This window comes from Microcaecilia unicolor, chromosome 4 (genome assembly GCF_901765095.1).
Source record: "Microcaecilia unicolor chromosome 4, aMicUni1.1, whole genome shotgun sequence".
NCBI lineage: Eukaryota > Metazoa > Chordata > Amphibia > Gymnophiona > Siphonopidae > Microcaecilia > Microcaecilia unicolor.
Window position 1 is genome coordinate 54,524,313 of NC_044034.1, and position 22,783 is coordinate 54,547,095.

At 45.0% G+C, this 22,783-nt stretch overlaps 1 protein-coding gene across 1 annotated transcript in view; it reads left to right on the forward strand.

The window, feature by feature from the left end:
* Positions 1–22,783, forward strand: part of DYNC2H1 (dynein cytoplasmic 2 heavy chain 1) — a 1,078,189-nt gene that overhangs the window by 916,973 nt on the left and 138,433 nt on the right. Inside the window, 2 exon segments of the mRNA XM_030202388.1 lie at positions 1,972–2,047; positions 22,054–22,265. Coding sequence (XP_030058248.1) covers positions 1,972–2,047; positions 22,054–22,265 — 288 coding nt within the window.

Genomic DNA, 22,783 nt, shown 5'->3' on the forward strand with positions numbered 1-22,783 from the left:
CCCGCCCCCCCCCTTACAGGGACAAATACTTGCATTTATCTCCTCCTAGTCTTCTTCCCCCTTGTCACTCTTCCTCTCTCAGCACTATCTCTCTGTATATTGTTTCAGAATACTCTCGTTGGGCTGGGCTTCCTCCCACACGGGAACCTCCCAGTCACTCCCCCCCAGTGACTCTTTACAGGGACTTACTCTTTTAAGTAATCCAACCTAACAGGGGATTAAACTCTCCCCCTAGCACCATCCATTGCCCTTAAGGGATTACTTTGGACTCTATTCTCCCTGTCTCTGGAGCAACAGCCAGCCCTACACATTATCATTTCACCTTTATTTAACACATAATATTCCTTTTTCCTCGCCCCAAGATTATCTTCCACTTTACATAACCCCTTGTTATACAAACCCATTATTTTCATCAATTTATCCTCTAATCAGAAGGGTAGCCAGGTTGTGACACCAGGCGGGAGCGGGAGTGGATTACATAGGTGTGACGACCACCTGAAAATAGGCGCCTGGCACCATCAGACGTCCATTTGGGGTAACCTGTCTTCCCTTTGACACTCCATCTAGCTACGCCTCTGCCTCCAATACCATTTTTTTTTCATCTTTCTCATGGTTATCTTCCACTTTACATAACCTTGTTATATAGACACATTAGTTTCATCAACTCCGTTCCATGGATAAATCCTTCTTATCTGTTCCCTTCTCCACTACTGCCAACTCCAGACTTCGCTCCTTCTGTCTCGCTGCACCCTACGCCTGGAATAGACTTCCTGAGCACCTAGTCTTGCCCCCATCCTTGACCATCTTTAAATCTAGATTGAAAGCCCACCTCTTTAACATTGCTTTGACTTGTAACCACTCGCCCCACCTACCCTCCTCTCCTCTTTCTCTGTACATCATTAATGATTTGCTGCTTTATTTTTGTCTATTAGATTGTAAGCTCTTTGTGCAGGGACTGTCTTCTATGTTTGTGCAGCGCTGCATACGCTTTGTAGCGCTATAGAAATGCTAAATAGTAGTAGTAGTAGTAACTTATTTTCCACATACTTCATCTTTTGCAAGTAATTACTTCTCTCCCTTCCCTTTCCCACTTCAGGTCTCATAAGGAAAACTTCTCTTTACCATGGGTCAGATAGATTCCAACCCTATCATACCATAGCAATGTACTTGAACATTTTTCTTCCCATATCCCAACAGTTTCCCCATATACTTAAGAACATTTCTGTTCATTAACAAACCAACCTTATTATTAACACATATCTTTGCTCTCAAACATTTTTTATTATCAGTCTTCCCAACAGTATAAGTTTTGACCCACCCAATACCTTGGACCTAGGTACACCCCTCTTATGTTTTTTTTTTTATAACTCAGAGTGCAGAAAAGACTTCCACTGGGGATAGTGCTGGTCACTTTTTAGTGCTGCGTAGTAAAAGGGCCCCGTTGTTTTATGGAAAGGGTTGGAAGCATTGAACAGCCTCCTAGTGAAGGTGGTGATGCTGAATAATATATCTGAATTCAAGAAAGCATGGGAGAAGCACAAAGGGTCTTAAAAGGAGAGGAAGTGATATTATAGATCAGAACCATGGTATGGTGTGGATGGGCAAACTAGATAGGCCATTTGGTTTTTATCTGCTGTTATTTTCTGTGTTTCTGTGCATGTGCTTGTCTCCCCTGATATGTCTGTGTCCTGGAATGCCTCTATAACCCTTTGGGTAAAAGTATCTCATTGTTCAATAATGCACATAATTGTACTCACATACAGGAAGGGCAATAATCAAAAAGCCCACTTCTATTGGTAAAACTTTATTTTTCATGCAAATAATTCCCTGGAGGCACCCAAGTAGTCTTATGATCCCTTTTGTTTGACAGGTGAACAGCTACCTTTAGAGGTCATCTGCTACAGGTATGCAACTTAACTGTACAATATAATTCAGTTGTTCATGTTGGTATATTACTTTGCTTTTTTTCAGGCTTGGACCAAATTCTATGAATTTTCCTTATCAGATCTCCGTGCAGGATATGATATTATTGATAGACTCTTTGAAGGTAAGCTCCAGAATAGAGAATTTTATGCTGCTTCTGTATTTTAGTAAATGTTTTCAGGTCTTAGGTTTTTTGATCCCGAAAACTGCATCTTTAGTCTGTATGAACCTACAGTGGAAACAAATAGTAAAAGGATCATGCTATTCTATAGTGCAGTGGTTCCCAAACTTGGTCCCGGAGGCACCACAGCCAGTCAGGTTTTTGGGATATCCACAATCAATATTCATGAGAGAGATTTGCATGCACTGCCTCCACTGTTTGCAGATCTCTCATGAATATTCATTGTGGATATCCCAAAAATCTGACTGGCTGAGGTGCCCCCAGGATCAGATTTGGGAACAACTGCCATAGTGTAAAGGCAAACAGGAAAGAGAGAATCCAAAGCACAAGTAACCAAGTTACACTGAATAGATCAGCAATATATTAGTATTATGACAATAATTGTATCAATGGCTCATACTGTAATTTTTAAATTATTTTAGTTTTAATTCCACTCTATTTTTGGCTTCAATGTTATGTTTCCTTAATAATAGGATTTTACACACTAATTTTCCTTTCCACACCAATCACTTTCTCTCATATATAGATAATACATTGCCCCATAGGCGGTTGGTGGCTTAGCTGTTTGGGGAGGCACTTTAGCTGAGTCCCTTAATTGTCTGACAACACGCAGAAAGAAAGATTGACAAAATAGTTGTAGATAATACATATTTTAATATCTAAATTTAATAAAAGGTACCAAATGCTGAAGAATAAAGTGACAAAATTTAACAGTGCAAAGTTAAATATATATAGGTCTCTTAGGCAACTGAATTAAAGTACATTTTAAAAAGTGTCTATAGATGATGCCTATGCTTTTATAGAGGCCTGCAGCCAATCGGCCTCCTTCTCTCCCACTTGCCTGAAGCATTCCATATGCCCCTCTGTCTCACACACACATCTTTCCTCCTCCCGTCTGACCCTCAGAGAGCTTGTTGATTTTGCTGGTTCATGAAATTGGGAACTACAAGGTCAACAGGTTCTTCATGAACCTCAGATTGCTCCAACTGTCTGAAAGCTCCTTGGCTTCACAGTGCGGTTGTAAGGCATTGGGGGTGGGAGGAGATAAGAAAACTGATGGACACAGGAGTAAGTGGAGGGAAGGAATATGCTGGACTAGAGTGCAGAAGTATGGTCTATCAGAAGAGTGAAATGTACCACCCCAATAAGTGAAATTGAAAGTCACTGAGTGAGGTTTTTCTTGCAGTGCATTCCTTCTATAAATTTGAAATGGTGGTGAAGGGACTGAAGCCCAAGGAAGTGCTGCTGGCTACTCTTATGAATAGTAATGCACTCATGTGCCTTCATAGATGATATTGTTACATATTTTACACTCAGTTTTATTCAAACACCTAAACCAAATTCAAACCTATGGAAACAATTTAACTATATTTAATGATCCCTCATCTGACAGTATCTCATAATTTAAACCTGATCACACACATCTGCTATAAAGACAACCACCTCAACACACAACAGATTCTGCAACATTTTCTAAAACCCTGTCTGATGTTATGACAAATTAAAATTAGATTAAAGTTTTGATGTCACCTCAGCAAGGCTAACACACAATCCCTCCACTACAAAACACTATGCAAAAATTTGTGCAAAAACACAGCACTAACTCCCAAGACTCAAAAAGCAACAACCTTATGCATGAAAAGTCAGCACTGTAAATATTACACAAGCCCTAAAACTAATACACTACTTAGTGAAAAAACACAAAACAAACATGACTGCAGCAAGATCTCTACACAGGCATTACATGCTAGCAGAATACCACACTTTAGTCCAGTGATTCCCAAACTGGGTTCTGCGGAACCCTAGGGATCCTCAAACTCTCTTCAGGGGTTCCTCAAGAAATTAGATTGTAGAATCTGTATGAACTATATACATATATGTTTACATAAATTGAGGGCCTTCTCAGTGTGAAAAAACTATTTAGGGGTTCTGCCATAGTCCTTATCCAACCGAGGGCATTAACCCATTCATTTACGCAGATGATGTTCAATATACATCCCCTTCAGACATGATCTGACAGAAATAACCAACAAAATCCTGGGCCAAACTCATTCCAACTGAAACTGAACACCGAAAAAAACACATTGCCTCATCCCTCCTCCTCTCCATATAACAAATACAAACCCACAACCATAAATACTCCAGGACATACGCTCCTACCTCAGACAGTTGAAAATACTCGGTGTCACACTCGATCGCAACCTTACCCTTGAGAGCCAAGTAAACTCTGTAACAAAGCATGCTGTAGTCACACCACTCCTCAAAAAACCATCACTAGACCCTACCTGTCCTTCCAACTACCGCCCCATCTCCTCCTATCCTTCCTCTCCAAGATACTTGAACGCGCCGTTCACAGCCGCTGCCTTGATTTTCTCTCCTCTCATGCATCCTCGATCCGCTGCAATCCGGTGTCCGCCCTCTACACTCGACAGAAATGGCATTCACTAAAGTCTGTAATTGAACCTGTTCCTTGCAAAATCAAAGGTCACTACTCCATCCCTGCATCCCTCCTCGACTTATCCGCCGCTTTTGACACTGTCAATCAACTAATCTACTCCTTGCCGCACTATCCTCATTTGGATTCCAGGGCTCTGTCCTCTCTTGGTTCTCCTCTTATCTCTCCCACCGTACCTTCAGAGTACATTCTCATGGATCTTCCTCTACCCCATCCCGCTCTCTGTTGGTGTTCCCCAGGGATCTGTCCTTGGACCCCTTCTTTTCTCAATCTACACCTCTTTCCTGGGCTCGCTGATCTCATCTCATGGTTTCCAATATCATCTTTATTGCTGACGACACCCAGCTTTATCTCTCCACTCCTGAACATCACTGCAGAAACCCCGGCCAAAGTATCGGCCTGCTTATCCAACATTGCTGCCTGGATGTCCAACCGCCACCTGAAACTGAACATGGCCAAGACCGAATCTCATGTCTTTCCACCCAAACCACTTCTCCTCTCCCTCCCACTCTCTATTTCAGTCGATAACACCCTCATCCTCCCCCGTCTCATCTGCCCGCAACCTCGGAGTCATCTTCGACTCCTCCCTCTCCTTCGCTGCGCATATCCAGCAGACAGCCAAGACCTGTCGCTTCTTTCTCTATAACAATCAGCAAAATTCGCCCTTTCCTCTCTGAGCACACCACCCGTACTCTCATCCACTCTCTCTCATTACCTCTCGCCTTGACTACTGCAACCTACTTCTCACTGGCCTCACCACTTAACCATATATCCCCCCCCTTCAATCCGTTCAGAACTCTGCTGCGCGTCTTATCTTCCGCCTAGACAGATATGCTCATATCACCCCTCTCCTCAAGTCACTTCACTGGCTTCTGATCAGGTACCGCATACAATTCAGCTTCTCTTATTAACCTACAAATGCACTCAATCTGCAGCCCTCATTACCTCTCTACCCTCATCTCCCCTTACGCTCCTACCCGTAACCTCCGCTCGCTAGGACAAATCCCTCTCTCGGTACCTTCTCCACCACCGCCAACTCCAGGCTCGCCCTTTCTGCCTCGCCTCACACCTATGCTTGGAATAACTCCCGAGCCCATATGCCAAGCCCCCTCCTCCCCATCTTCAACTCCTTGCTCAAAGCCCACTCTTCAATGTCGCTTCTCGGCACCTAACCATTATTCATTATTCAGGAAATCTAGACTGCCCCAATTTGATTGACTTGCACTTTTTTTGTCTTTAGATTGTAAGCTCCTTTGAGCAGGACTGTCCTCTGGTTAAATTGTACAGCGCTGCGTAACCCTGGTAGCGCTTTATAAATGTTAAGGTAGTAGTAGTAACGAAGAAGAAATGTTCTATTCAATGTGGAAGCTCAAACGATTAAAACATTTCTTCCCAAGAGCAACTTTTTGATACCTAATACAATCAATGGTACTAAGCCATGCAATTATTGCAACGGAATCTACGCGGGCTACAAAGAACAACTCATTAAAAAAACTCCAGACCGCCCAAAATACAGCAGCCAGGCTGATAGTCAGCAAAACACGCTTCGAAAGTGCCAAACCCCTCTGAGAAAAGTTGCATTGGCTCCCCAATCAAAGAATGGATCATCTTCAAAATCTGCACTTAGTCCACAAAAATCATGTACGGGTAGTCCCAGAATACATGACAGACCTTATAGCTTAACAATAAGAAACAAAGTCAGATCGTCAAGATCCTACCTAAACCTACCACTACCCAAATTGCAAAGGATCTGAAATATAAACAACTTACACAGCCAGCTTCTCCTACATAAGCGCACAACTATGGAATGGGCTCCCAAAAGCTGTGAAAACAATCCACGACCACTTGAACTTCAGGAAATCACTAAAAACCTACTTCTTCAAAAAGGCCTACCCCAACGACCCCACGTAACCCTCTTCACCTACCAACACAGCATGACTATGATCAAACAGGATATCATGCAATCTTTATCCATTCCGACCCTCCACTTATATCTCATACGATCACTATACAACTTTGTATTTGTTATCCACCGACTGGGCAAACGCCTTTGACAGTACTATGTAAGCCACATTGAGCCTGCAAATAGGTGGGAAAACGTGGGGTACAAATAAATAAATGTTTGGGAATCACTGCCTTAGTTACACACACACACACACACAACCCAGATAGACCTTCAACAAATATGAAACAAGGAATCAAACATCAGTAAAAGAGGCGTGAAAGTACAAAACTTAACTGGAAACCTCAGGAAGTCAGACTCTGCAACCAACAGTAATAGAGAACAGAAACTGAAATGCAAAATACCAAGAAGTGCATTTCCAAAAGATGACGTATTCCAATTAATAAATTCAGAATACAATGGGGAGGGGGGGGTTCTACCTTTGTTGCCTGAGCATTTTATTTTGTATTCTCTTTGGTCCCGATGTCTCTTTTCTGCTTTTCGGGGGAGGGGGGGTTCCTGTCTTTGTAGGGTCTCCTGTCCATTTGACTTTTCTTCTCTCCCCATGTCCACCATCCATCTTCCCTCTGCTTCCCTATCTGTCCTATCCAGCATTTCCCCTCTGTATCCCTGTCTATATCTCTCCCTCCCTCCCTCCCTCCATGTTCAGCATCTGCCCTTTCAGTGACCTTATCCTCTCCTATTTTCAGCATCTCTCCTCTGTGTCCCTAGCTTGACCTGCCCTGCATTTATATCCTGAGTCCATATCCCTTCCTCTGTGATCAGCATCCCCCCCCCCCATGTCCAACATTGTCCCTGTGTGTCCCTATTTCCTCTCTCTCCAGCATTGCTATTCTGTCTCCCTATCCCTATATTCCATCCATGCCCAATATCTCTCCTGTCTTCCTGTTCCTGGCCACTGTCCTGCTTATTTTCGAAGGAGAAGGGCGCCCATCTTCTGACACAGATCGGGAGATGGGCGTCCTTCTCCTAAGGTCGCCCAAATCGGCATAATCTAAAGCCGATTTTGGGCGTCCTCAACTGCTTTCCGTCGCGGGGACAACCAAAGTTCAAGGGGGCGTATCGGCAGTGTACAGAAGGCGGGATGGGGCGGGGCGTGGTTAACAGATGGGCGTCCTTGGCCGATAATGGAAAAAAGAAAGGCGTCCCTGACGAGCATTTGGCCGACTTGGTCCATTTTTTTTTCACGACAAAGCACCAAATAGAAGCCCAAACTGACCAGATGAACACTGGAGGGAATCGGGGATGACCTCCCCTGACTTCCTCAGTGGTCACTAACCACCTCCCACCCCAAAAAAACAACTTCAAAAACTTTTGTCTATTTTGAGTATGTCCTTCGCTATGCCTCCTGAGGACGTCCTTCCCTGCAACAGCAGTTGAGTTGAGGATGTCCTTCCCTGCAGCTGCAGTTGAATTGAGGACATCCTTCCCTGTGATGACAGTTGAGGACGTTCAAAATGTGGATATATCTGTGAGAAGGACATCCATGCCTTTGCTATGCCTCTGACACCCTTTTTATTTATTTATTTGGATTTTGGATCACAAGTAGCAGCAGTGGGATTTGAACCGGCCACCTCTGGATTGCAAGACCAGTGCTCTAACCACTAGGCCACTCTGTCACTCCTCCACTCTGCTCCACTCCCTTGAAATTTGGCCATCCCTGTGGGGGGGCAGTATGTATGTCCCGGGGGGGGGGGAGGTATGTGTGTGTCAGCGGAGGCATAACAAAGGCGTGGGCGTCCTTCTTTCAAACATTTTGGACGTCCTCAACTGCCCCCCACAGGGATGGCCAAATTTCAAGGGAGTGGAGGAGTGGCAGAGTGGCCTAGTGGTTGGAGCACTGGCCTTGTAATCTAGAGGTGGCCAGATCAAATCCCACTGCTGCTACTTGTGATCCAAAATCCAAATAAATAAAGGGGTGTCAGAGGCATAGCAGGCATGGATATCCTTCTCGCAGACATCCACATTTTGGACATCCTCAACTGCCATCGCAGGGAAGGACATCCTCAACTGCCATCGCTTCCCCTCCTTAGGAAGGAAATCGTGTGCAAATGAGCTAACATCAGCTCATTTGCATGCAGTTTCCTTCATGCATGCCCATTCCTTTCCGGATCGGTAAGGGAAGGGCTTTTTCCATTCAGTTAGTGGGACCAGTGCACTACAAATGCTGGCTCCTCCCACGACCAAATGGCTTGGATTTGGTTGTTTCTGAGATGGGCGTTCTCGCTTTCCATTATCGCCGAAAACCGGGGACAACCATCTCTAAGGTCGACCTAAATGTCATGATTTGGGCGTCCCCGACCGTATTATCGAAACGAAAGATGGACGTTCATCTTGTTTCGATAATACGGGTTGCCCCGCCCCTTTACAGGACCGTCCTTAGAGATGGGCGCCCCGGTTCGATTATCCCCCTGTATATCTCCCTGAGTCCATTGTCTTTCCCCCTCTCTCCCTCCTGGGACCAGTGTCTTCCCCCTCTCTCTTCCTCTCCTCCAGTCTCAGAGTCTCTCTATTCCTCCCTTCTACTCCCCTTGCTGGTCCAGCATCTATACATGTCCTTCCTCCAACTCCTGGGTCCAGCACCTATTCCAGTCTGTTCCTCCCCCCCCCCCCCCCCCCAGGTCCAGTAGAGTAGCATCTCCTTCATCTTTCTATCCCTGGATCCAGCACCTCTCTTTCCCCCCTCCATCTCACAGGTCCAGCATCTGCCCCCTTTCCTCCCCCCCCCCCCCCCCCGATTCTAGCATCTAGTCCCTTTCCTCCTCCTCTCTTCTCAGTTTCAACATCTGTCCCCTTTCCTCCCCCCTTCACGATTCCAGCATCACTTCCCTTTCTCCTTCCACTCTTTCCCGGTTCCAGCATCTTTCCCCTTCCCAGTTCCAGCATCCCTCCCTTCTCTGTGGTCCCTCTCACTTTACCCCCTCACTGCCAATAGTGGCACTGCTTCAATTAAATCAGCCTGCCTCAAGCTTCAGGCCTTCCCGTAATGTACCCCGCCCTCAAAGAAACGGACGTCGCATCAATAAGGGCGGGATACGTCATAGGGAAGGCCCAAAGCCGAGGCAGGCTGATTTAATTGAAGCGTGCACTGCCGGCGGCAAGGGGGAAAAAGTGAGTGAGACCACAGGGAGGGAGAGAGAAGGACAGACACTGGAACCGGGAGGGGAAGGAAAGGGTGAAGAGATGCTGGAACCAGGATGGAAGGGCAAAGAGAAGATGCTGGGCCAAGGGAGAGTGATGCAGCATGCAGGCACCTGGAGCAGCTCGGTGAGAGTTGGGGGCTTGTGGCTAAGTTTGTTGTACTGGGCGCCTACGCATTGCCCACTGATTGCCTTAAGTAGCTCATTACTCAATTAAATTGCGTGCACAAAGTGGATGCACACCCAAATGTGCACATGCAATTTTGAGCACCATATATAGAATCCAGGGGTTAGTGCTTTAGCATGTTTAGTGTTCAGTGCTGCATATGTCTAGTAGCGCTATAAAAATGGTAAGGAGGAGGATATCGACCAAGAACCTCATAAGGTGACCTGCCATCCCCCCTTCCGACTCCCCCCCCCCCCCTCCCCGAACCCACTCCAACATGGACATACCCATTTGTGTCGTCGTCCCCCCCTTGACAATAGAAGCCCCTCCAACATGATCCGGTTTTCCTCCAACAAGTGAAGCCCTCAGCCCTCAGCGCTGCGTATGCCTTGTAGCGCTATAGAAATGCTAAATAGTAGTAGTAGTAGTACTTCAGACACCAGCCTACCTTAACATCCTGTCACGTCTGTGGCCGTGACCACCCTCAGACTTACCCTGTTTCTGGGAGTCAGTGGCTGTGCTGGCTTCTGCTTGTCTCTGTGTCTGTCTTAGTTTCTCTCTGGCTCTGTGTGCTGATTGCCTTACTGAACCTCACCTGTGTGGGCTATGCCTCTTCCAAGATGGCTGCCGCCAACTCCTCTATGCCAGTATCCAAGATTGCTTCCGCTGGGCTGACTGCTCTGTGTGTCAAGCCTCTGTTTGGATGCAAGGTGATTGCTGCAGCTGTGCCTCTGGTGTTGAAGGGCTTTATTAATCACTTAGAGACTATAGCCCTTGCCTTTGCATTGTTCGTCTAAGGGCCCTGGTATGTGGAGTGCTCTGTTCACTGCTACATTGTTTGCTCTGTGTGAGTTTCTATGTTTGACTAGCCAGCTTAGGCACCGTGTGGCTTGTTAGCCTGTGTATAGCTTTGCTAGTTCTCTGTGTTTGTTCCTAGTGTTAAACTAGCCAGCTCAGGCACCGTGTGGCTTGTTAGCCTGTGTATAGCTTTGCTAGTTCTCTGTGTTTGGTCCTAGTGTTGACCAGCCAGCTTAGGCACCGTGTGGCTTGTTAGCCTGTGTTTAACTTTGCTAGTTCTCTGTGTTTATTCCTAGTGTTTGACTAGCCAGCTTAGGCACCGTGTGGCTTGTTAGCCTGTGTATAGCTTTGCTAGTTCTCTGTGTTTGTTCCTAGTGTTAGACTAGCCAGCTTAGGCACCGTGTGGCTTGTTAGCCTGTGTATAGCTTTGCTAGTTCTCTGTGTTTGTTCCTAGTGTTTGACTAGCCAGCTTAGGCACCGTGTGGCTTGTTAGCCTGTGTATAGCTTTGCTAGTTCTCTGTGTTTGTTCCTAGTGTTAGACTAGCCAGCTTAGGCACCGTGTGGCTTGTTAGCCTGTGTTTAGCTTTGCTAGTTCTCTATGTTTATTCCTAGTGTTTGACTAGCCAGCTTAGGCACCGTGTGGCTTGTTAGCTGGTGTATAGCTTTACTAGTTCTCCTGAGTTTGCTCTGTGTATGTTTCCAGTGTATGACTTGTTAGCTGGGGCACAGCTTTGCTTTGTCAGCCTGTGTACAGCTTTCCTGAGTTTGCTTAGAGTATGTTTCTTGTATATGACTGGTTTGCTGGGGCATAGCTTTCCTATTAGCTTGTGTACAGTTTACTAGTCTTCTTGTGTTTAGCCTGCTGGTTTCCGTGTGTGTTTCTTTTGCTTCTGGAGCTTCAGCCCCTGTTCAGTCTGTTGCCAGTACTCCTCGATACTGAAGCCCCAGCCTTAGTCTTGTTCCTTGACTTGACCATTGCTTTGAACCTGCCTGCTGCCGGAACCCGGACATTCCCTGCTGGTCTGCCCTGCCTTCGCCTAGGTGCCTGGGGGCACTCCTGGATCCTGATTCCTGCTGTTCCTGATTCCAAGTTCCGGTCTTTCCTGTAAGCCCTGCCAGCCACCCGAACCCGAGGGCTCAACCCTCGGGGAAAGGTAGTCAAGCGTAGGTGAAGCCTAGGTCCAGTGTGTTCCAGTCCAGCGGGTTTCACTCCTGTATGTTCCAGTCCAGTGGAGCCCCTCCAGTGTGTTCCAGTCCAGCGGGCTCCACTCCAGTGCGCACCCGTCCGGTGCGTTCCAGTTCCGTGTGTTCCTGTGTAGAACTCCAGTCCGGGGTTCCGGACCAGTCTTGTCTCATCTCTACCTTGAAGGTGATCTTGTCTGCCACTGCCGCTCCACGGTAGTGGCCCAAGGACTCACGAACCCAGTGCTCCCGGGAAAGAAGCCTGACAGTATGCCAAGGTCCTCGAGCACGCGACACATCCTTGGTGGTGCAGTGGATAAGACCAGTCAGGAGCTCCTACTCCTGGCTTCTCCAGCTTAAAAATGGTGGCTGCAACCTCAACAGTAGTCTTGCAGAATTACCACTAGGGGCCAGCCTTCCACATCCTATACAATAAAAAGCACATCCAACGTTCTGAAGCCGCCAGCGTTGCAGTGAAGCCTGAAGCCCTGAAGTGTTCGTCGCCTTCGTAATAGCTCCGCCCTCCACAGGAATCGTACCAATCACTCTCTCAAAGCCCCGCCCTCAAAGCCCTCCCGTCATCGGAGCCCTCTGTTCGTATCTTCGTCATTGCTCCGCCCTCCACACAGAATCAAAGAAAACGGGAACCCGAAGAAAAAAAACGGAAAAAAGAAGCAGTGGGTGAAGCGGCTGAACAGACTCCCTCCTCATTTTCAAATCAGCTGGCGTTTGCGAAAAAAAAAAAAAAAAGAATGAATGCCATGCACACCCTCCCTCCACAGTTAACACTGTGCTGGCCAAAGCAAACAAACACGAAACAAAGGTAGGCAGGGCAACATCGCTATATACAATAATCTCTGTCTTCAAGTAGGACCGAAGAGGGAGGGAGGGAGGGGGCGGGGTCTGCAACACAGACATAAGGAGAGCAAGGGAAGGAGGAGGTCATGGAAATCACTTCACCACACACACTTTCTGTATCTCTCAGACACACAAACACACAGTCTCTATCACACACCCACACACTTTCAATCCCTCTGTCTCACTATCACACACACTCACTCTCGGACTCACACAGTCTGTCTTATTCTCTTACACACACTCTCACTCACACAAACACTGTCACAATGACTGCCCCTGTGGTCCTGCACACACACTCTCTCACATCAGACGGAAGGAGAGCAAGGGAAGGGGGGGGTCATAGAACTCAGTTCCACACTGTCTCTATGAACGTCCCTGTGGTCCGGTACACACACTGTCACAACAGACGGAATTACAGCAAAGGAAGGAGGGGGTCAAAGAAATGAGTTCCACACACACACTATCTGTATCTCTTTGTCACAAAAATACACAGTCTGTATCACACACACACACACTCTTTCAATCCCTCTGTCTCACACACTCACTCTTGGACTCACACAGTCTGACTCTCTGTCTTACACACACTCTCACACACACACACAGTCTGTCACAATGACTGCCCCTGGTGTTACAACATGGGAACACATCATTTACAAATTAAACAAGTATTGCATCTCCTTACCATCATAGCACATTCGTCCTAACACTTCCCTTACAAACATTAATGGCAGAAGGTAACTATCTTGCTAGCACCCGTTTCATTTCAGTCTGAAACGGGCTTTTTTTTTTACTAGTAATATATATATATATACAGTGGGGGAAATAAGTATTTGATCCCTTGCTGATTTTGTAAGTTTGCCCACTGACAAAGACATGAGCAGCCCATAATTGAAGGGTAGGTTATTGGTAACAGTGAGAGATAGCACATCACAAATTAAATCCGGAAAATCACATTGTGGAAAGTATATGAATTTATTTGCATTCTGCAGAGGGAAATAAGTATTTAATCCCTCTGGCAAACAAGACCTAATACTTGGTGGCAAAACCCTTGTTGGCAAGCACAGCGGTCAGACGTCTTCTGTAGTTGATGATGAGGTTTGCACACATGTCAGGAGGAATTTTGGTCCACTCCTCTTTGCAGATCATCTCTAAATCATTAAGAGTTCTGGGCTGTCGCTTGGCAACTCGCAGCTTCAGCTCCCTCCATAAGTTTTCAATGGGATTAAGGTCTGGTGACTGGCTAGGCCACTCCATGACCCTAATGTGCTTCTTCCTGAGCCACTCCTTTGTTGCCTTGGCTGTATGTTTTGGGTCATTGTCGTGCTGGAAGACCCAGCCACGACCCATTTTTAAGGCCCTGGCGGAGGGAAGGAGGTTGTCACTCAGAATTGTATGGTACATGGCCCCATCCATTCTCCCATTGATGCGGTGAAGTAGTCCTGTGCCCTTAGCAGAGAAACACCCCCAAAACATAACATTTCCACCTCCATGCTTGACAGTGGGGACGGTGTTCTTTGAGTCATAGGCAGCATTTCTCTTCCTCCAAACACGGCGAGTTGAGTTCATGCCAAAGAGCTCAATTTTTGTCTCATCTGACCACAGCACCTTCTCCCAATCACTCTCGGCATCATCCAGGTGTTCACTGGCAAACTTCAGACGGGCCGTCACATGTGCCTTCCGGAGCAGGGGGACCTTGCGGGCACTGCAGGATTGCAATCCGTTATGTCGTAATGTGTTACCAATGGTTTTCGTGGTGACAGTGGTCCCAGCTGCCTTGAGATCATTGACAAGTTCCCCCCTTGTAGTTGTAGGCTGATTTCTAACCTTCCTCATGATCAAGGATACCCCACGAGGTGAGATTTTGCGTGGAGCCCCAGATCTTTGTCGATTGACAGTCATTTTGTACTTCTTCCATTTTCTTACTATGGCACCAACAGTTGTCTCCTTCTCGCCCAGCGTCTTACTGATGGTTTTGTAGCCCATTCCAGCCTTGTGCAGGTGTATGATCTTGTCCCTGACATCCTTAGACAGCTCCTTGCTCTTGGCCATTTTGTAGAGGTTAGAGTCTGACTGATTCACTGAGTCTGTGGACAGGTGTCTTTCATACAGGTGACCATTGCCGACAGCTGTCTGTCATGCAGGTAACGAGTTGATTTGGAGCATCTACCTGGTCTGTAGGGGCCAGATCTCTTACTGGTTGGTGGGGGATCAAATACTTATTTCCCTCTGCAGAATGCAAATAAATTCATATACTTTCCACAATGTGATTTTCCGGATTAAATTTGTGATGTGCTATCTCTCACTGTTACCAATAACCTACCCTTCAATTATGGGCTGCTCATGTCTTTGTCAGTGGGCAAACTTACAAAATCAGCAAGGGATCAAATACTTATTTCCCCCACTGTATATATAATAAAATTTAAAAAAAAGAACCTTGATTCTTCCCTTACCCCTGCTCCTGCCTCTCTCCTTGCATGGCTTATCATGCAAACATAATAAATGACCTGTGATTTTTGTACTACAGCAACCCCTCCAGCTAATTGGAAATTCTTTGTTTTGCATAGTTTTCTACTTGTTCTGCAGTCAGGTAAACAATCCAGTGTCATTTCATGTTTTTCACTGAGAGGCAGCCTGAGAAAGCATTGTTGCCGAACCGGTAGTGGGGACCTGGCTGCCCGGAGACTTATGCACCGGCATCTCTTCCAAAGAGGGGGAGCACTCCTCCCAGTGCCGGCACTTCTCAGGTACCAGAAAAGCCAATGCCCCAGTGCTCCCGGCACCATGTGTCGATGAGGACTGATGCTTGTGCTTCTCGGGCTTCTCCCGATGCTCAGCATCGCGGTCCTTCATACCAGCGAGGCCAACATTGATTCTGTACATGCCCTTGATGTTGAGTCCAGTACTGACCGGTCCCGGGGCCTATTCTCGGCGCCCAGTCGAGAAAGGTGGAGACCTTCTCGATGCCAGTGCATTCCCAGTGGATGCTGAACTCTTGGCAATCATTGAGGTCAATGCTTCTGGTGGCGATGACAATGTACTGGCCTTCAATGAGCCAAAAGGTCTCTCCTATTGTCCTGACGTGCCCCTCTGTGTCCTCAACTGCATTTTTAAACAGAGAGAACAAGAATTAGGCTCATGGTCAGGCCCAAGGCACCCAATGCACCAAGAGTACAGGTCCATCACAGAAATCACCAAATTAAATTGGGCATACCTCTTGAAGCCAAATTAAACTTCTCAATTGTGAACCGAAAAAGGGACAGCATTCAAATTGAGGTCGGTAGCTCGCAAAAATTAAAGGAAAACTGAAGAGCCAAAAAAACTGGTTAAAATAAAAGTTAGAAAACAAAAAGAAGAATAAAACAAAAAACATGCGCATGGGAAGGTACTGTGAAAGAGAGAAAAATACATGCACTATGAGGAGAACAAAAGGCATCCTCACTGCTCCATGGAAAAAAATGAGACTTATGGACATGGGTGGGAATGGACCAGTGCATGTGCGATGGGATGCTACTAGAAAGTTCTCAGTCTCACTAGTCAGCGTTCTCACTGGGCTTCTTTGGATGATGTCACCCAGCTGTGAGAATACAGAGGCTTGCTTGTGCTCATAGAATTACAGCTTACGTGTTTTAACACAGAATTTTACTGCGTACTAACTGCAAATTGTAAGTGGCACGTTTTGAGGGCTTTCCCACTTTTTTTCAGTTCATGCGCTAATGTTACCATTAGCATGTGGTAACTGCAGAGAGTTAATGCAGGACATTTACTGCCTTCTATTTATTCAGTATAACACGCTAGCTGGCTAACGCTTACATGCCCACTCGCAGCCCATACCTCACTCCTTCGGAGAAAAGCTAAGAAATATTAATTAATATGTGGTTTAACATGTGGTACCAACGCTTTAATGTGTTTGTGTGGTAACCTGTTACAGCGAACTAACCGCACATTAAGAGCTTAACATCCTTTAGTAAAAGGGCCCCTTTATTTTTTTTAAAGTTAGTTTCTAAAATTATCATACATCTTGCAGTGCTCTTCCCACCAAGTGTTCTCCCTATATGCAAGCAACCTATGTACTTCGGGGATAATATTATAAAGTAATGCTTACTTAATTTCTTAGGAGTACATGTAAATAGAAGTAGGCACTCAGAAAACCCACCTACTTTTACATGCATTCCTGAGGGCAGAAAACGATATAGGATCAAGAGTTATGCATGTAATTTATTCAAGTGGGGAAGCCATGTATGTTTTATGTATTTATGTGTGTTGCCTCTGAATATGCGTTTGCATGTGTTTATATCTGTGTGGGAGGGTTGGGCGATTTGATTCGAGTGGTACCCAAACATTCTAGTGGTTGGAAAAGAATAATAAAACAAAACCAACCATTAGATAAGTACATAAGTAATGCCACACTGGGAAAAGACCAAGGGTCCATCGAGCCCAGCATCCTGTCCACGACAGCGGCCAATCCAGGCCAAGGACACCTGGTAAGCTTCCCAAACATACAAACATTCTATACATGTTATTCCCGGAATTGTGGATTTTTCCCAAGTCCATTTAGTAGCGGTTTATGGACTTGTCCTTTAGGAAACTGTCTAACCCCCTTTTAAACTCTGCCAAGCTAACCGCATTCACCACATTCTCCGGCAACGAATTCCAGAGTTTAATTACGCGTTGGGTGAAGAAAACTTTTCTCCGATTTGTTTTAAATTTACTACACTATAGTTTCATCGCATGCCCCCTAGTCCTAGTATTTTTGGAAAGTGTGAACAGACGCTTCACATCCACCTGTTCCACTCCACTCATTTTAAATATTTCGATCATGTCTCCCCTCAGCCGTCTCTTCTCCAAGCTGAAAAGCCCTAGCCTCCTTAGTCTTTCTTCATAGGGAAATCGTCCCATCCCCGCTATCATTTTAGTTGCCCTTCGCTGTACCTTTTCCAATTCTACTATATCTTTCTTGGGATGCGGCGACCAGAATTGGACACAATACTCAAGGTGCGGTCGCACCATGGAGCGATATAACGACATTATAACATCCTCACACCTGTTTTCCATACCTTTCCTAATAATACCCAACATTCTATTCGCTTTCCAAGCCGCAGCAGCCCCACTGAGCAGAAGGTTTCAGTGTATTATCGACGACGACACCCAGATCCCTTTCTTGGTCCGTAACTCCTAACGTGGAACCTTGCATGACGTTGCTATAATTCAGGTTCTTTTTTCCCACATGCATCACCTTGCACTTGCTCACATTAAACGTCATCTGCCATTTAGCCGCCATTGTCAATAGATTTGAAATGAGAAATTTACAGACTAACTAACTATAGGGTGCAACTATCCTAAGGCGATGGGTATTACTGGCTTTTCCACAACTGCTAGACCATACACATACTGCCCTGCAATAAGAAAAAGAAGCAAGTGCTTCAGTAAAGGTAGGCACTTGCTTTTTTTTGTCATTGCTGGGCAGCATAGCAACCACTAGCAAATGACATGGTTCAGTCATTAGGTGTCACTGTAGAATTTACAACAATAATGAAATACATATCTGAATCCATAAAATCAGATATAAGGGTGTGGCAGTGAGGAGGCGAGGCTGGAGGTACTTGGAAAGAAAAGTATATAGACCATACCTCATGGAATTATTTCCAGCCCCTCTGTGCCTCTGTGTGTATCTATGTGTGTATCACTGTTGGATCTGGTTGTGCCAAAAAGTGGCACAAAGAGGCATTTGGACATTTTATTTGCCAAAATGTCCAAATCACTATTTTTGAAACATATTTTAAGACTTTTTCTATGCAGTTTGTATGTAGTGCATCCAAATCACAAGAGGGTGTATTGGGGGTGGGATTTGAGCATTCCCAAAACTTGATGTTTTTCTGCGATAATAGAACAAAACAGAATCATCCAGGGCTACAATTTAAACCAAGTGACCACTGGAGGGATTAAGGCATGACCCCCTCTTACTCCCCTAGTGGTCACTGACCCCCCTCTCAACCCCCCCAAAATGTGAAAGAAACAGTACATACCAGGCTCTATGGCAGCATCAGATATTATGTGGCCAGTCCTATTAGAGCAGCAAGCAGGTCCTTGGAGTAGCCTAGTGGCTGCTGCAGTGCACTGTAGAGAAGGAGACCCAGGCCCATATCCCACTCTGATACACTAGTGGTGGAAAGTGTGAGCCTCCAAAACCTACCAAAAACCCAGTTTACTCACAAATAGGTGACACCTGGAGCCATAGGCTATTGTAATGGTGTACAGTTGGTGGGTACAGTAGGTTTTTGGTGGGTTTTGGAAGGCTCCCTATACAATATAAAAGGGTAACGGTGAGATGTGAAGTCTGCTGCAATGCTTACTAGGGTGCCCCACTGCTCTGCTGGGATATCTGTGTGGTCAGTCTACTGAGAAAACTGGCTCCTCCTACATCCCAATGGCTTGATTTTGTGCGTTTTTCACTTGGACGGTTTTTTTTTTCCCCAAATATGGTCCAAAAAGATAGATTTACTGAGCATAATCATGTCCAAAGTCAGATTTATATGTTACTAGTAAAAAAAAAGCCCCGTTTCTGATGCAAATGAAACGGGGGCTAGCAAGGTTTTCTTCTGTCTGCATGTGGGAGTGTGCTGTCTGTCCCCTCTGCTCTCTGTCCCCTCCCCCCTCGGAGTCGAGTCCTTCAGTGTTGTTTCCTGCTGTGCTGTGTTTGTGTTGCAGAGATAGTGAGGGTTTCTGCCCTCTCTCCCCTCCCCCCTCTGAGTCCTTCACTGTTACAGAGAGAGCGATTTGATTTCGTGCTTTGCTGTGTTTTCCTTCACTATTTGTTACAGAGAGAGCGAGGGCGGGGCAGACATTCATGGGGAAACCGGATATCTCTCCCCCTTCACACTTCCGGCTGGAGGCTTCATTTAGAACGTTGGTGGTGCCTTTTATATATAGAGATATCAAAAATGCTCCTCCATGTGAACAAATAATTTTAAAATAGATTGTTTTGTAATACCATATTTAAACATTTTTGTAAATATAAGACTAAATCTATTATACACATAAATTGATTAAAATAGGAAATAATACATATCAGTGATTCACAAAACGTCAAACAAAAGTCCACAACTAACAGGAGGTTCAAGATTGCCCCCTCCCACCCAAATAAATATACAAGTCTATAATTGCCCACTGTGCCAAGCAAGAATACAGAAGTAAATTTTTAAAATACCTGTTTGTTATGGTATCCCCACTATAAATCAATAAAAAAATATATAGGCAGCAAACAGTCAGTGAATACTGTAACAAGTAAATATAACTGCGTATAATTTCCTTGAATGTTTTCTTAATTAGTGTTTCCTGGAGGCACACCTAATCAGTCCATTTTTCAGGATTACAAACATGAATATGCATGAAATAGACTTGCTTGCACTGATCTCCACAATGTGTGAGGGGGGGAGGGGGTTGGTTGGGAGGGTACTATGGGGGGGGGGGGGCTTGATTTGAGGAGGTTTCTGCTTGGGAGTGCTCTGTCACTACTTTTTCTTAAGGTTCCTGTCCTTTTGATATGTGACCTGAGAGCATTTGCCTGAGGCTTGGAGGCCCGATTCTCCTGGGCTGATGAAATAATCCTGCTTGTGAAGTGGTTTATAAGCAGCACCATTCATTTACTACAGGAATCGGCAGCCTGCAGATTTGAGATACCACAGGTTGTGACCCCCCGCCTCTTTATGTCCTTACCAAGATACATCCTCCAGAACTGATCACAGTACTCCAAATGAAGCCTCACCATTGTCCTGTACAGGGGCATTATGACCTCCTCCTTTTTGCTTATTATGTCTTTCTCTGTGCAGCGTAGCATGCTTCTGATTGGCCACTGCCTTGCCACGTTGTTTCACTTCCTTGAGATCCTTAGTCATCACTTCAAGATCTCTTCTGGTCCAGGCACATCAGCCTCTTTTCTGTTCGTACATCATCTTTGGGTTTCTGCACCCCAAATACATCATTCTGCACTTCTAAACATACATTTTACTTACACCCTCTTTCATCCCTTGTTCGCTCCACTACCGTTTCCAAATCATTGTGTATGTCTTCTAGTATAAACTATTTCATTGAGAAATTTGCAACAACACATGAAATATAACAGAAATTAAAAATTACTATCAGAAAATTAATATATATTGAACCCTTGATTGCTGTTTTGCCTGCCGAATGAAAGGGGTCAAGTCAGAAATATAAAAGTAGAATAACATGAAAGGATGTACAAATAACATCTGGCAGGCAATTTAGTACCATTAGAGGTTTGCATTTGATTAGTGTGTTATGTAAACTACCATCACCAAAATAAATTATTTAAGCTATATATATCATTTCTTTATCCTTGAATGATTGAATATTTGATAATCTAATTTTCAGTATTCAAGAAGTAAAGACAATATAGTAGATATTCAGCTGGCAGCAGTCAGCATATTCTAAATGCTGACCATCACTGGTTAAGCTAGCCCTGGATATTCAGTGCAACGCCATGTGCAAGTGTGGGTGCTAGTTGGGTGTCATAGCCACCGGAGGTTATGCAGGACCTGGCCGAGATTTAGCTGGGGCCCACATGAAGCGGTAGTGCCATGAGGCTGCTACGAAAGTTCATGGCAGCCATTTTCTAGAAGCCACTGCTAGGGACAGGAGCGAGTGGGCTTCCTTTCTGCCCACAACACCCCATTGGACCACCAAGGATACCAGTTAGGCTCAGGGAGAACTTATGGTGATGGCAGGCCATAGGGGTTGGAGGGGATTGATGATGTGAGGGTCATTTGGGGGGAGGGGAATCAGAAGGGTTTTGCTGGTTTGGGAGAGGGGAACTGGAGGGCCTTGGTGGGGGATTTAAAGTTATGTGGGTGCCAGCACTCGCATAGCTAACCAGCAGAATTTAGGACAGCTTTTGAGCTATCCTAATTTCAGCCACTAGCCATTCAGGTCCTGATATTGAATATTGCCAGCACCCACATAACTGCCAGTTCCTCCACATTGCTGCCCCCTGTACTGCCCATGACCTGTCCACTTTTTTGTGGGCCAGTCAGAACCAATATTCAATGAGACTGCCCAGTTATGTGCCACTGAAAATCAGGGGTTGGGTGGCCTCAGGTGATTTAAGCACGCAGGAACCTCTCCTACCTCTTAAATCGCTTTGAATATTGGCCGGAATATTTTTATTCCTTCAGCAGTAACTTTCTACGTTTTAAATATATATATTTTTCACTGCAAATATTCTGTAAGATGTAAAACATGTGGCTGCTGTGTATAAGAATTTTTGTCAGCGGTGGATCTTATATTACACACTGTTATTTAAAGAATTAAATGTGAGGGAAATAGTAACAACACTACAGTTACATCACTTTGCCAATGTTTTGCAATTCATAGGTTCAAAAGAATTTCAGTGGGAGTATATACATGGTCTGTTGGAAAATGCTATCTATGGAGGCCGGGTAGACAACTACTTTGATCTGAGAGTTCTGCGATCCTATCTGGAACAATTTTTTAACTCGCAAGTGATTGGTGGATCACATCTCAAGGGGAAGAAGATGACTGCATTCCCATTACCTATCTCTCTACCAAATACTTGCAGTATTTTGGTAAGTTATTGTAAAAGAAAAACCATGCAATATACAGTGCCTTATAAAATTCTTTATATACTTGTAAATTTTTCACATTCTGTAAGCTAAAAATTAAATTCAAACTGAAATACAGTAGGACTTTGTTTCATTGACCTACACAGCATACTCTACACTTTCAAGAAGAAGAAGAATTATTAAAATATTCAAATAAATAATAATGAATAAAAAGACAAAAAGTCTTGATTGCATAAATCTTCACATTCTATGTCATATTACACGCAAATTAGCTACATTTTGAAAAATTAGCTTTAGCAAGGGCCATAGTAAATTAAAGTCCTCCTGTTTCCAGTCACAGTAGTTGAGCTGAATTGAATATTCCTGAATGAAGACTCAAACTGTTTCTATTATATGTAGTGAATTTGATGTAAAGGTCTAAACGTTCTGAAGATAGAGCTACTGAAAGAACTCCAGGATTTTACAGTGCAAGCGACACTACATGCGAGTTTGGCGCCAAAGCAGTGTCGCTTGACTACTAT